Source organism: Schistocerca cancellata, chromosome 1 (assembly GCF_023864275.1).
Source record: "Schistocerca cancellata isolate TAMUIC-IGC-003103 chromosome 1, iqSchCanc2.1, whole genome shotgun sequence".
Taxonomy (NCBI): Eukaryota; Metazoa; Arthropoda; class Insecta; order Orthoptera; family Acrididae; genus Schistocerca; species Schistocerca cancellata.
Window position 1 is genome coordinate 418,217,119 of NC_064626.1, and position 14,512 is coordinate 418,231,630.

The 14,512-nt window shown below is 34.6% G+C and overlaps 1 protein-coding gene across 2 annotated transcripts in view; it reads right to left on the minus strand.

Moving 5' to 3' along the window:
- The window catches only part of LOC126175902 (unconventional myosin IC), a 405,132-nt gene that overhangs the window by 53,172 nt on the left and 337,448 nt on the right, over nucleotides 1-14,512 (minus strand). For both annotated transcript variants that reach the window (XM_049922966.1, XM_049922974.1), the window contains 6 exons: nucleotides 13,256-13,371; nucleotides 9,679-9,749; nucleotides 6,661-6,866; nucleotides 4,474-4,656; nucleotides 3,723-3,929; nucleotides 3,329-3,588 (listed from right to left, as the gene is read on the minus strand). In XM_049922966.1, coding sequence (XP_049778923.1) covers nucleotides 3,329-3,588; nucleotides 3,723-3,929; nucleotides 4,474-4,656; nucleotides 6,661-6,866; nucleotides 9,679-9,749; nucleotides 13,256-13,371 — 1,043 coding nt within the window. The remainder of the gene's footprint in view (nucleotides 1-3,328; nucleotides 3,589-3,722; nucleotides 3,930-4,473; nucleotides 4,657-6,660; nucleotides 6,867-9,678; nucleotides 9,750-13,255; nucleotides 13,372-14,512) is intronic.

Below are 14,512 nucleotides of genomic sequence, written 5' to 3' on the forward strand. Positions count from 1 at the left end.
ACTGGCTTTCCATCTCAGTCTCAGACAAAATAATAAATCAGCAATTGCTGATCTCCTGAAAACAGGTCACGTAACTGACATCACAGAAACAGACCTAAACTTTATACACGTTAAACCTATAGGCATTGGATTTGATGCTTCAGAAACACTGGATATTAAGAAGCATTTTGAAACATGCTCTATTCCATGAAATTTAGTGGGGTCATAACAACATACAGAATCTAATCTGATTGTACTTATGAGGTAACTATTAATAAATTTGCCATATTAAAAATCACCTACTGTATACTGCATAAAAGATTTCTGCATATTGTGTCCCACCAAAAGCTACAAATATCTTAGCCTGTATGCAAGTCATACGACTGTTAAATAATTTGTTACATTTTGTAACCTGCAATAGTAGTGGTCATGTTTAATTTCAACTGATGTCAAGAACAGATATATTTTTTTCTGTGGAATTGATTCATTTAGAGATTAAACTGTGTTGTGTAACACGTAACTTATTCATTACCTTTGCTGTACTGCAATACCCATGCAATCTGTCACTTTCTCTGATACTTATAGTGTTGTCTTTCAAAACTGTGTGTGTTGAACAGAAGGAAGTTATTTCTCCACAATATTGTATACAAAAGAAAGCAACAAAATTTGCAGGTATACTATATGTTTCAACTAAAATCTGTATATAGTCGTCTAAAATTCTGTATAAATTCCACTACAATTTTGCAAATTATAATTAATAATGCAGTACCAATACAAATTTCTAATGTGTTGATATTGCAGTGAACGTAATTATATAACAAATGAAGCCCAGATGATGAAGCTCTGATTTAAAAATGTACATTGACGAAGTAAAAATGCTAAAGTTCTCTACTCATGTAGCAACCTTTTCCTCCAGCATGGCATCTTGTATTGTAGCATTTGAAAGTTTATCCTGTTCAAATAAAATTATGTGAAGTGACAACAAGAATAACCCAGGAAGTAATTAGTACTTAGCTTCAATAAATTAAAGAGATGTATTTTGTTAACATAAAGGTATACAAAATTGGGGACACTTTATGTTATTTCATATTCACTGGTCATCCATCCATAAGCTTCAGAAATACCATTTCATGTTGATTTTGACCAGTTATACAATGAATGTTTCACTCAAAACTTTTCCCCAGTCCAAAAACCGTGAGGTACATGAAAGGTGAAAAATGCTACAAATAATTGGAACAATCAAAAATTTCCCATCCTAACTGAACCAACAAGCAGCAGGACTGTGAGAGTGAGCACTGTTATGAATTAGCACGACACTGCAAAATGACATTCCATACCCATGATTTTGGATTCCTTTCTTGTGACATCCTTAGGGTGACACAGTACTGACCAAACTTAATCAGAATACCTTTTGGCATGAAAGAAAAGAGCCTTACAATCACAAAGTGAATGTCATCACAAGTTTTTGTGTTGACAGAGTTAGTTCAAGTGTGCACGCGTGCACACATGAGAGTGGGGGAGGGGGAGGTGGGGCGGCCTGATGGGATATATCATACTGTATATAATTAACACTTTGTCTCTTGTGTAAGTGAGGTACCTACATCATACTGAAGGGTTACACATCTGTCTGGCATTCTACAATTGCGTCTTCAAATCACCCGGATTGAGTTTCATCATGAACTTTTGTTTGTCCATTGTTGAGCATTTCACACCACTTTCTCACAAATCTTTCATTCTTTACTCTATCATCATGCACTGCCTTTGACTGATACCAAATTTCTGCAAGTTTCATCTACTGAACATCCAAAAATTGAATAACGCCTCTGACCTGAAAATAGGTGAGGCTTTGTACCTCACAGCTCATTTTAAATAACCTCAAAATCCATGACAACAAAAAATTGTTTAGAGTAGCATTCACACGATACTGAGATGAGATGTCTAAGAAACTTTGACCTAGGACAGAAGCTAGGTCTCTATCAGTGCAGCAGGAATGCGCAAGAAATCACTACTTCCAGAATTAACTTCATATATTCATATTGCCTGGCAGCCCGAAAGCAAGTGCACTTTCCTAACATGTAAGTACATCTACATGCTATCACTATTCATCTGCTACTGCTTATTTTTACATTTTTAATAAGGACAAAGCAAAAGGATTACAAGAGCTGTGTTTTCTAATAAAAACCAATTAGGTACAACACACTTAAATAAAATGATTTTTCTACAGATTCAAATGATAAACATTATGGAGAGCAATTCTTATGACATCCAAAAGCCACCTCACTGATTATCAGGAGAGTACTGTATCCTCTGTATTGTGTGTATTCTTCTGTTGCCGAGGATCGCGTACCCAAATATGAAAATAAATACAGCTAATAGCTGTAGATGAACTCATTCCTAATCATTACAGTCTGCATTTCTTATCATTATAGTACATCATGACAATGGGCAAAGAAATATGTCGCTAACTACCTCAAATTAAGTGCAGGAGTGTTGATGTTAGTTGCTCACAGGTGTAAATGATAACTACAGGATACACCTTGTTGGTATACTTTGTGTACAACATTCATTTCTGTGTTCTCAGAGTTTTACATCTCTCTATCATGTTAACATTTCATTAATGATATTTTCAGTTTCTCTATACCCCAAACTAGTTTTATGTTGCAAATCAAAATTCCTTTTCCAGAAGTTTACAGGACAGACTGCATGACCAAAATTAAGAGAATTTATTTAAAAATAAAATAAATATTAAAATAGATCAAATAATTTCCAAATTAATGAAAGGATGCTGTTTGTAAACTGATGGGTGATTACGGACTTTATATAGGAAGATATTAAAAACTTTAAGTGCTTTTGCACAAGAGGGGAGGGGTGAAATATCTTGTGATGTTCAGAATTTGATACTGTGGTTCTGGCAAAAATAGTCAACGTTGTCATCAACAATAAGATAGTGTAGACACAGTGAAGCATTAATAGTGTATTGTCCTTATAAGTGAACAACAAGATTTCAACAGCACTGTAAGATTTGTACACTTCCTCAGGAACCTAACATAACATTTCACAAGGTGTAAAAGTGAGTTATTCAGATTCAACTTGCCTGCGTGGCCAGCTGACAGGTGGTGTGCACACACCACTGCCTTGAGGCACTTCATATAACCCTGGAGCAGAATTAACCCCCTCTCATACCTGAACTTTGTGTCTCTTCTTATTTGTGGGTGGAATTACAACACTTCCTAGTTTCATTAACCAAGCAAATTTCAGGTTTAATGCCCAAGAAATTTGTACCATTAAGTATTCACACTTTACTTTTGCTTTCTTCCCATTAATAACAGTACATAAAAGTATTGTGTACCTGTTAGTCTCGAATATTTCAAACCCGTAAATATCCAGAATTCCCATGGCTTTTGTTGTTTTCTCGCTGTCAGGTTTCAACGAGACATTAAGCCTTGTGACAAGCCATGTGAAAAGGCGATCATACACAGCCTTCGCTAAGGCATCACGAGCATAAAGAGCTGTTTCTCTGTTGAGAGGTGTTGTTACAACATCACCACGTGCCTCAATTGTTCTGTTGGTAAATGCGTTCGTTAACTGTTCTGCTTCGCACCCCAGTAACTAGAAATAAGCAACCAAAATTAGTTTATAGTTTTCAATGGATAGTTACAACACATATTGTAATTAATGTCAGGATTTGTTTACTCTATAAACATTTGTGTCAACGTAAGTCACCACATTTCAAAAGAAAATACCTGTGCAATGGCTTCAACACTTTCCAGTTTTGAAACAACAGCTCTGCCCTCCACTTCTGTCATGCCAACATTGCCCATATGGAGAACACTGGCAACAATTGCAAATATATCATCCTGTTCTTTATCTGTTAGTTCTATTGTCGACAATGCAGATTTTACCGTCTGAAATTGTGCTCTGTCATTTATATCATCTACTGCACCTTTTTGCTGCAGAAAAAAAACGGTGTCACCAAGATTAGATATAAGTATTTCTTTTGGAGTTAAGTGAACAAAAAAATAGGATAGATAACATAATTGTACTCTCAAAGCAGTCACTTCAGCTTGTCTTCAAGTTGGTTTAATCCACCTTGTTCACTTTTGACAAATAACATTTTGCAGTAATAGATGTAACCCCAAAGAAAGAAGAAGATAAAGTCTCATCTAGGGGTTATGAGTGAGGGACCAGGATGTTGCAGAATATTCTATAATACAAATGTAGTTATTACTTCACAATTCTTTCATATAATAAGGACTATGCAACTTCAACAGTCCCCCCCCCCCCTCCCCTCCCCCCAAGTTAATGCACTCAGTGTCAACTTGGGAGGGGTGGGGGGAGGGGGAGAAAAAGAAGAAAGCACAAACTCAATTACAAACCTCTTTTTATTAACTACTTCATATCCATCACTATTATTACACCCACAATATTGTACCAAAATTTCATGCGTGCAATAGACCATACATTACTTACATAAAATAATTATGCCTTACTTACCCCTTGACTAAAGTAGAAATAACTATCAAGATCCCTCTTTAACATCAGTTTTGACAACATTTCATCATCAGCTCCAGCCAACAACTGATAAAAGATATGGAAATTTCTTTCTCCTGGATACTGATGAACCACTCGTGATTTTTCCAGTAAGTAATTCAAGATCTTCCCACCAACAGGTGAACCCTGAGAGTGCCAGAAGCAAATTAAAAGAAGAGAATATTATAATATAGCCAAAATAGCACACACAAGATGTTACTGTCTCAATAACTGCAAATCTGAAAGATCCTTCAATAAATGTATTAACCCTCTTCATTTTTGTTTATAACAGACAGTGAATATTATATTTAAAGAATACCGTATGGAGTGACAGAAGCACTGAATATTTTATTGTAAGAGAGAAAATTCATGTATCTGCAAGTAGCAGCTTGGAATGAAGGCACTGACTTTCACAATTCAAGAAAGTATGATGAATGAGTTACAGAAAAAATTGAGCACAATTTAATATTTTGACTTTTCAGTAATTAGCATACATCATAGTAATATGATGCTGTAAACACAAAATATTATTGCAGTTACTAATATGAAAATTCTAATAAATCAGTGACTAAACTACATTTTTTATTCATTTTCTGGATAAAACCCATGTACACAACATAAATTGTAAAGGGAAATGCAAAATAAATTGTAAAGGAAAAGGAAGTAGGTTGTACACAGTGTCTGGAAAGTAACTAGGTATTGTAAAATGGTGGTAAAACTTTTGATATTGATAGAAGCATAACGGAAATAGTGTGCACATATAAGTCATTCAAAAAGGTTTCGATTTCTGCAGTAATGGCACAGGCATGCATCAGTTTCCTCCAAGATCATACTGCCATCCTGGTACCACTACAGCTGCAAACATCTGGCTGCCAGATCAGACCTGCACTCCTTGCTTGGCACATGTTCCATTTCCCTTGATCCCTCTCTACCGTCTTTTTTCCCCACTCAGTGAGTGCTTGTTTTTACATTTTCTGCAGTACAGGTGGTATTGTGAGAGGAGCTGCACAGTTGAAAGAATGGCTGATCACATGACTGTTCAACAGTGAACACAGATTGCTGCACATTATGAAATGTGGAACACTCCCATCCTGTTGCTGAGTTGGTGGTGTACTGTGAATAGAGTGAATGCCACAATTCGTCCAGAGACAATATAGAGTTTTAATGACCACAAGTTCAGTGAAAGATGCAAGATAAACTGGTTGTCATCCACTTCTCAATCTGTTGATAAGTTGTGACTGTGCAGGAAATGTTTGCAAGCAGCCCTTTGAAATCAACATGCCAGGCACCACTGAGAGTGGACTCACAAGGTATGCCACATATCACGTCTTGCACAAAGAACTGAATTATCGAATGTAGAAACCTCATCACATGCAATAGCTGACACTGAAAGACTGCAATAGTAGAATGGAGTATGGAGAGTCAACGTTGGGTTCTCATGAAGATTGGCTCAGTTGTGTAATAACATCCTCTGGAGTGGCGAGGCTGTATTCTATGTGGGATGTTTTATGAATAGACATGACTGTCAGTTTTGGGTGGAACAAGATCCTGGTGTTACGGTGGAGAAATGCAGTCTGACCAGAAGTGATTGCACAGTGCAAAATGACTGACATAGGTGCTATTGGGCCATTTATCTCTCACAAAACAATTAATGCAGAATGCTACCTGTAGATAAGCATTCAACATATGCATTCAATAGACCAGTGTTGCAAATGTAGAATTTATTCACCTTTTTTTCAACACCTAGTTACTTTCCAAGACACCTGATATACCTTGTCAATGGAGAGGTGGTAAGATACACAACACAAACTTCGACTGGACAAAAAACTGGAGAAGAAAACTGATCATGGCCATATTAATCAAAATACACCATCATGACATGAACTGGTTTAGGGAAACCAAAGAAAATCTATTTTTGAATAAGCAGAATTTCATTCTTTCTAAATATGAATCCAGTGTCAAAGCCACTGTGTTCCTTCACTTAGTAACAGTAAATCATACATCTCAATATTCAAGCAAAGAAAAGGAATGTTAAGTGTTACACAAGTTAATATGTGGATGAACAGTAAAGCAACCTCTACATTATAGTTTCAGAAAAAATACTGTTATGAAGAAGTAACATGTAATATTACAGACACAATAAACACAAACCTCCAAAAATTCTATGTCCATGTATTTTCCAAATCGACTAGAATTGTCATTGCGGTTAGTTTTGGCATTTCCAAATGCCTCCAGAACTGGATTTGACTGCAACAATTTATCTTTTACTCTGTCCACTTCACGTGTATGCCCTGTTGTTTCAGCAACAAATTCCAGAACCTTTTTTGAAGCCTCAGTCTTTCCTGATCCTGATTCACCTGTAACACATTTGTATGTTGACAACCAGTAAAAGACTGAAAAACAGAATGCTCTTCAGCGATATACTGACCTAAAAATACGGCAGAGCAGTAATTTTGGTTTTATACCAGTCAGGGCTAAAGTGCTACTTACAATCAAATGAAACAGTAATGGCTTTTATAAAACCAACATAACTTCCATAACATTTTAATAAAGATCGAAATACATTGCTTAACCATACCCTACATTAGTATGTGTAAAGTAATAAACATAATGTTAACCAAAAGAGACTTTGTTTGTTAACCTCAGACACACACTATTTAAGGGACTTTACTGTAAGAAATGATACAGATATCCTTGGTAACCTCCATTCCCCTAAATTTGATGATAGGAAGAGTATCTGACATTAATAGAAATGAAACTAACAAATTCAACTGAATAACAAACAAAGAATAATTATATTTACTATATTAACTGAGGTGCTCAGTGCTAGGTAGTGGTAAGCCACACAAAGAGAAGTATTGGGATTTGTACACTTTTCATATCCCCTACAGGTTGGCAAACCACTGGTGAAGGGAGTGGGGGAGGGGGAGGACCCAGGAGGTGGCAGCTATATCAATTCATTAGAACACTGTCTCTATCAAACATTAGTGTTATCTGTACTCCTATATGTAATTATATACAAAGGATAATATTATCTTTTATTCATCTGTATTAGTAATGGATTGATTTGTAATTAGAGACCAAAGATACAGTCAGTTACACATTTTAAGGAAATGCACTTAACTATGCTTTTTTAAGAAATTCACTATTCTTCTTCTAGCTGTTGTCTGAACTAGATGTAAGTTCCGCAAACCTTATATTATCCATTCAATAATAATGCTATTACTTTCAAGGGAGTGTGTAACTTTCTTAGACACAATTAAACTTCATTCTAGCTTTTCATTCAATATATGTGTTTAATTTTCTGGCCATTTTAAGTATGAGAGTGTCATATATTTCAGTAACTGAATGAGCTAAGTGCTTCGTACTACTCTATCAATGACTATTTCTTGATTGTAATATAAACCTGCACTTAATAAAACAAAGTCTGATAAACTCCAGTTAAAGATTTTACATATGTGAATTTAAGTGAACTTGCATGGTAGACCATTACCACTCAAAGACAACAGCAAAAACTGAACATTGGCCCGATGCAATCATTTAATACTGATGGATATTTAATAAATGTTCTTCATTTGCAGAAGTCTCTCTAATTAAAAAAATATAAAAATATAATTTTCTTTTCCATCATTATTGGAGCATATCCTCTGGTTCAACAATTCACGATTACTAGTACGTCTTCTCATTCATCTGGTCTCTAAAATAATCTTCTTTGAAAATATCAAACAACTTACAAAAGATAATGTAATTGGATAGTTAAAAAATCTACTCACCAAGTGGTAAAAAATCTACTCACCAAGTGGTGGCAGAACACTTGCATAAAAAAAGGTTATAATGCTTGCGTGTTCTGCTGTAGCTTGGTGTGTAGATCCAATTTCATTATATTGTCAAAATTTATAAAAGGAGACACTTCAGAGTGCACACCCTGTTGTTATGTATTACACCAAGACACAGCACAACATTTTTCTGCTTTAGCAACGTATGCTGCAATAAGATGGGTGTCTTGCAAAGGAAACAGCACGAATTGTTTGGATGAAAGCATGCATTGTGGAGCCCACAATAAAGCAGACTGTTTTGAGAGTGAATCCTCATGCAATGACAGCATTGCAGATGCTGATTATCAGCCAAATCCATGTGGCATCTCATCAGAGGTAAGCATAAAAAACGTGTAAGTATGTGGCCTGCCATATTATAGCATGTGACTGTGGCTTACTGTGACAGTGCAGTACATGTTGTGCTATCAAATAACAACAACAATAATAATAATAATAATTAATGCAACCATGAATTATGTGAAAATTTCTAAGACATTTATCTAGAGTCCATTAACCGTTAATGACTGTTATACATGTGATGGGCATCAAAGGTACCTGCTGTAGAGGTTATTGTGGTTTGCCTTTATATATCTGTTAAATTTCTGTATAGTTCAGATTGTTTCATAGATTCACGTTATTAGTAATTTTTGCATTCTTTTTTATTTCACAAGGAGGAAGACTTAACCCCTGTTGTTAGATAGGTGCCCATCTCCTCTGCTAAGAAGGGGAATGCTTCGATGGCAGCAGCAGATGCCGGAGTTGAGTAAATCAGCTAAATGTAAGTGGCGGCATAATCTGTTATGTACTGTGACATAATGATTAACCAGGATTAACAAATATTTGAAAATGATTATAATTTTACTTAAATGATTATAATTATGAGCATTGTTATTTAGGAGAGCCAGCATAAAATAATATTGATATTAGTAATACAATTTGCTTCATAAATATGTTACAAAATTGACATAATTTTTATTTTTAAGGGTCAAAGGTACATGAGCAATGCAACTAGATTACGCTGAAGTATGAATTGTGAAGCCAAAAGTTGGCACTGACACTTTGATGATATACAATGGCAAGCCACAAAATTATACGTATTCGTTGATCTTAATATTATTTTCTCACAATGTACAATAGTTTGAAGTGTTCTGTTCCATGTGACAAGAAAATGTATGTAGTACCTAAAAGCACAATAAACATAACTCTTATGTCAATCACGTGATTTATGGAATATTTTTTAACCTTTGTGGCTCTCCTGTAAAATTTACTCATTGTGGCTTACCATTATTGATCCCCAAACAACTCAGTTATATTTCCATAACACATTTAAACATAAAAAAAAACAATTATCTACCTGATATGAGAATACATTGTTCTCTGTTTTCCTCCAAAAGAAATCTTAGTGCAGTGTCTGATATGGCATATCTGTAAAAATAAAAATACTGGATTATGGTTTTTGTATGAAGCTTTCCACATTAACAAAACAGCAGTTGAAAAAATGATTTCCCGACAAGCACTGAAAAGGAAACAAATCATAACAACTGGATGATTGAGAAGACTACAGAAATATTATTTCAATGGATAATTTTCACATCACATGGACCTAAACGTTTCATAATTGTATGAAACAACAGTGTAAATTTAAAATTTTAATCTTGGTAGAATTTAAGTTCTTTGTAAATGCTGCTTTTTTCCTCTGTGAAATACGCTATTTAAACACAAAATGCTCATTAATGGAAAATATCCTCAAGATAACACCTATTAAGTCTGTGGGCTAGTAATTCTATTACCAGAACAACACAGCAGATATGGAAAAGAATTTGATACAATTTAAAATCTTGACAGTGGAACTGAAGAACTAAGAATATGGCTAAAATTCAACATAAAATGAGAGTGCCATGTGGAAGAGCTCTTGAAATGTAGCTTTCAAAGGCTTGTTTGCTTTTCATGTGCTACATCAAAGTGCAAGCAGGTCAACAGTGGTTCAGACATATCATGCATACTTTACTTCATTGCTTTAGTATATGTTAATCTTTAGGGACAACACAGTCCCTTCAGGAGAGAAAGGGGGGGGGGGGGGGGGGAACTTTAGTGTTTAGAAAACATCTGTCAGGGCTATTTGCAACTAAAAGAAAATTGAATAATGTACACTACTATTTATTTGACTGAAAATAATGAATCTGCCAAGTCCACATATATGATTCAGTCCTGTCTGCAAATGAGTACCTTCTAAACAGACCTGGGGAATTGTGAAATAACAAACATATCCCTGTCCATAACACAAGAAGCACTTGTAATGTCCACTATATATCAGCTTAGAGCAGAAACATATCAGTAAAGTGTTTTACATACAATAGTTAAATTATTCAGTAGCTTGCTTACTCATTTAAAGCATCAGTGTCATAAAAATTCCTTCACAAATAACCTTAATTAATTTCTGATCAAACTCTGTTTTTACTCAATAGAAGAATTATTGATTTGTAAAACACAGAATTCAAACATTCAAATTCAGATTGTGTTTAATTTGACTTGTCCTTCATCAAATTAAAGTATATAATGGTTCACGATGGACCAATAAATGCTGTTGCTGATATTGAGAAATGATGCTCCCCCATACGTCATTCCTTCTGATTAATGCTCCTATCATCAAGAGAGAGTTGGGTGGTGTTCTTTTACAATCCTCAATGAGAGGTAAACTAACAATGAAGGTTACAATCTTTTAAATTCTGTTTGCAGGTTAGTGATTTAAAACTCATTAGCCAAAAGACTCCGAGGAAAACAGCTCTGAAGTTTGGCATGCACTTCATATACACGTCAATTTATATGCTGTGGCAGAACAGTGAAATGGCTGCACCTCTAGTGCACTCACTTGCCACACAGCTGATCCAGGTTTGATCCTACATTCAGGTAACTTTTTATTTTTTTGTTAATTGTTTTAAAAATTATAACAACTTTTAGATAAAGTTAATAGCCTAAAATATAATAAATTAAATCACAAAGAATATTATTTAATTTATGAAATGACTGTTACTATTGCCATTAAAATGTTATTACATATCCAAAAATATTATAAACTGTGGAGAGGTTAAAAACATTCATAGTAAATTTGAAGAACTGTTTTCTACACGGAAGAGTAGAGTATAGATCTTGCCCTATTGTACATACACACAGACAGACAATTAATAAGGCTCAGGACCCTCATAGAATTAATCAAACACTGGTCCTTACATGCTACAGCATATATACACATTTGCCCCATCCTTACACCTCCAGAATCTGTAACTAATATGGCAGTTCATTCTTGACTTTCACTGTGGTAGAGGCGGACAAGAAAATCCTGAGTTATATGATGAAATGATTCAGGGTGATGAAAAATCATCAACATGTACATTTAAAGTGATTCCTCCAACATGCACTACTCTTCTTCAATCTTGTGACAACTATTTTTACAGGCAGGCAAACAATTTAATAAAGCATATTGAAAATTGCACTTATCTGATTGAAAATAATACAAAAAGAAGTTCCCGTGAATACTGTATAAAAATACAATTAATAGTGCATCATCATCATCCAGTATGCCTCATACACTTCCATGCTTTCTGATGAAAGAAAAGTTTTCATGAATGTTAACAGAATATGTTTTCCAACAGATCTTTTAAAAAATGACCGCTTGTGTAACCAATCATCCTTCATAAATTGTGCACGATTCTGATCTTGTATGGAAAATACGAAACTGACAAATAAAAAAACACCACTGTAAATTTTTTATATAAATAAAACCCTACCTGAAGCAATCGTTACAGAGGTAATTAAAGCTTTAATTTTCTTCCATTATATGCATCTGAAATTATTCAACTTTATAAAATCAAAATATTAATTGTAGTACACATTTTATGCTAATTAGCTCTAACAGTCATTTCATAGACAAAATAAAATACTTTGTCATTTAATAGATAATATTTTAGCTAATTAACTTTATTGAAAAGTTGTTATAATTATTAAAACAATTAAAAAGCAAAATAAAAAGGTACCTGAAGGTAGGATTGAACATAGATCGCCTGCGTAGCAAATGAGTCCACTACAGGTGCAACCATTTCATAGTGCTGCCATAATGTATAAATGAAACAGCACATGAGCTGTGCATGAAACTTTTAGAGTCCTTTTTCTCGGAATCTTCTGGCTAGTGTGCTTTACAGCTTTTGTGGGTGGACACCCTTAAGGTATATTATTAACAAAGTATCATCGCCAATTGAATTTCTGAGACTGTAGCATTCCATTCTTAGATGAAATTCATAAAGTGTAATATGAAATATCTGTAGATGACTTGCACAGTATTAAACACAGGGATTTTTCATCTTTAATGGTTATGTTTAATTAATTTATTATGCAACTGAAAATACCAGAGACATACCAGCAAAATTTTATGCATCACAACACAATGTTATACTTCGTGCTCTCACATTTGAATATGATTTTAGTGAATGGATATATAAAGTAAACGCCATATGAATATGATTTTAGTGAATGGGTATATAAAATAAACACCATACTAATGTTTTAAGCATCATAGTTGCATAATATAGTTGCACAATATCAAAAAGCAACTTTCAATGAAAGTTTAAATTCAAGTAAACAATGGGCTGAATTCCGATTCTACACTACCTTGAGCCATATGTATTTCAATGACTTGGAACAACTCTTGAGGGGGAGTATTTTTAAGAATTTTTCTCAACTACGATACTGCCGGTGCTATATATAAAAACATTTGTAGATAGAGCATAATTGTGTTTTAAAATGATCAAATTTGCTGAAAGTAAATAAATCAAGATACTTCCAAAGAGACATTAACAATGCAGAACAATCAGGAGTATACATGTACACATGAGATACATTATATACAAGTATGGAAAACAGAATTAAATTCTACTCACATGTGTGGTGAAGCTTCATAAAAATGTAGACCTTTATATTGTTTAACTGCTTCAGCAGTGTAAATTCGCAAATTTTTATATGGGTTGACTGATATCAACACGGTCCCAATGTATGTCTGAAAGAACAAAAAAAAGGAACTTCATAACATATTAGAAATGCATTGCCAACTACATACTTAGAAGTTACTTCCTATCTTCTGCAAGTAGACTAAACATTATTGTAATCATATAATATGCAAAATGTAATCTATATTTAAAAAGAAAGATGATGAGACTTACCAAACAAAAGCGCTGGCAGGTCGATAGACACACAAACAAACACAAACATACACACAAAAATCTAGCTTTCGCAACCAACGGTTGCCTCGTCAGGAAAGAGGGAAGGAGAAGGGAAGACAAAAGGATATGGGTTTTAAGGGAGAGGGTAAGGAGTCATTCCAATCCCGGGAGCGGAAAGACTTACCTTAGGGGGAAAAAAGGACAGGTATACACTCGCACACACACACATATCCATCCGCATGTACACAGACACAAGCAGACATTTCTCATTACGTGGATACACAAAACATTTCAAAGAAGAAGACTCTTCTTTACAAATGAAAATGAAGAGATGGGGGGTGACAGCAGCTGATAGAGTAGTAGAAACAAACGAGAGATGGCAAACACAGTCAAGTCAATACCAGTGAAACAGTGTGTGCATCCAGCAACACAATACTGTTAGTTGTAATTACATGCTTTTTATGTGTTTGATCTTTATTGAATACACCAGGGTGGTTGAACACCAACTAATAAAAAGTGCAAACTGTTTTAGGTGAATGCTAGGATGGTTCCTTTTTATTAAGCAATGGCCAACTTCCAGCCCCATCCTCACCTACTCCTGTCATACTTTGTTAATGTTTTATATAAAAATATATTATGTCTGTAATTTATCTGACATGCACTACATTACATAAATACTTGTTCCTTAGATCAGGAACAAGACATTTCGTAATGATACCCCCCCCCCCCCCCCGCCCCCCAATTGAGAGATGGAGTTGTCATTCAGAAATTCTTTTAATTTGTTTTCAAATGCTGATTGGCTATCTGTCTATCTGTCAGACTTTTAATGCTATTTGGTAGGTAACCAAAGATTTTTGTGCCGGCGTAACTCACCCCGTTCTGTGTCAAAGTCAGATTTAACCCAGAAGAGTGAATATCATCCTTTAGTGCTTTGCTATTACTTTTGAATTGGAATGGGTTGTTAATAACAAATTTCAT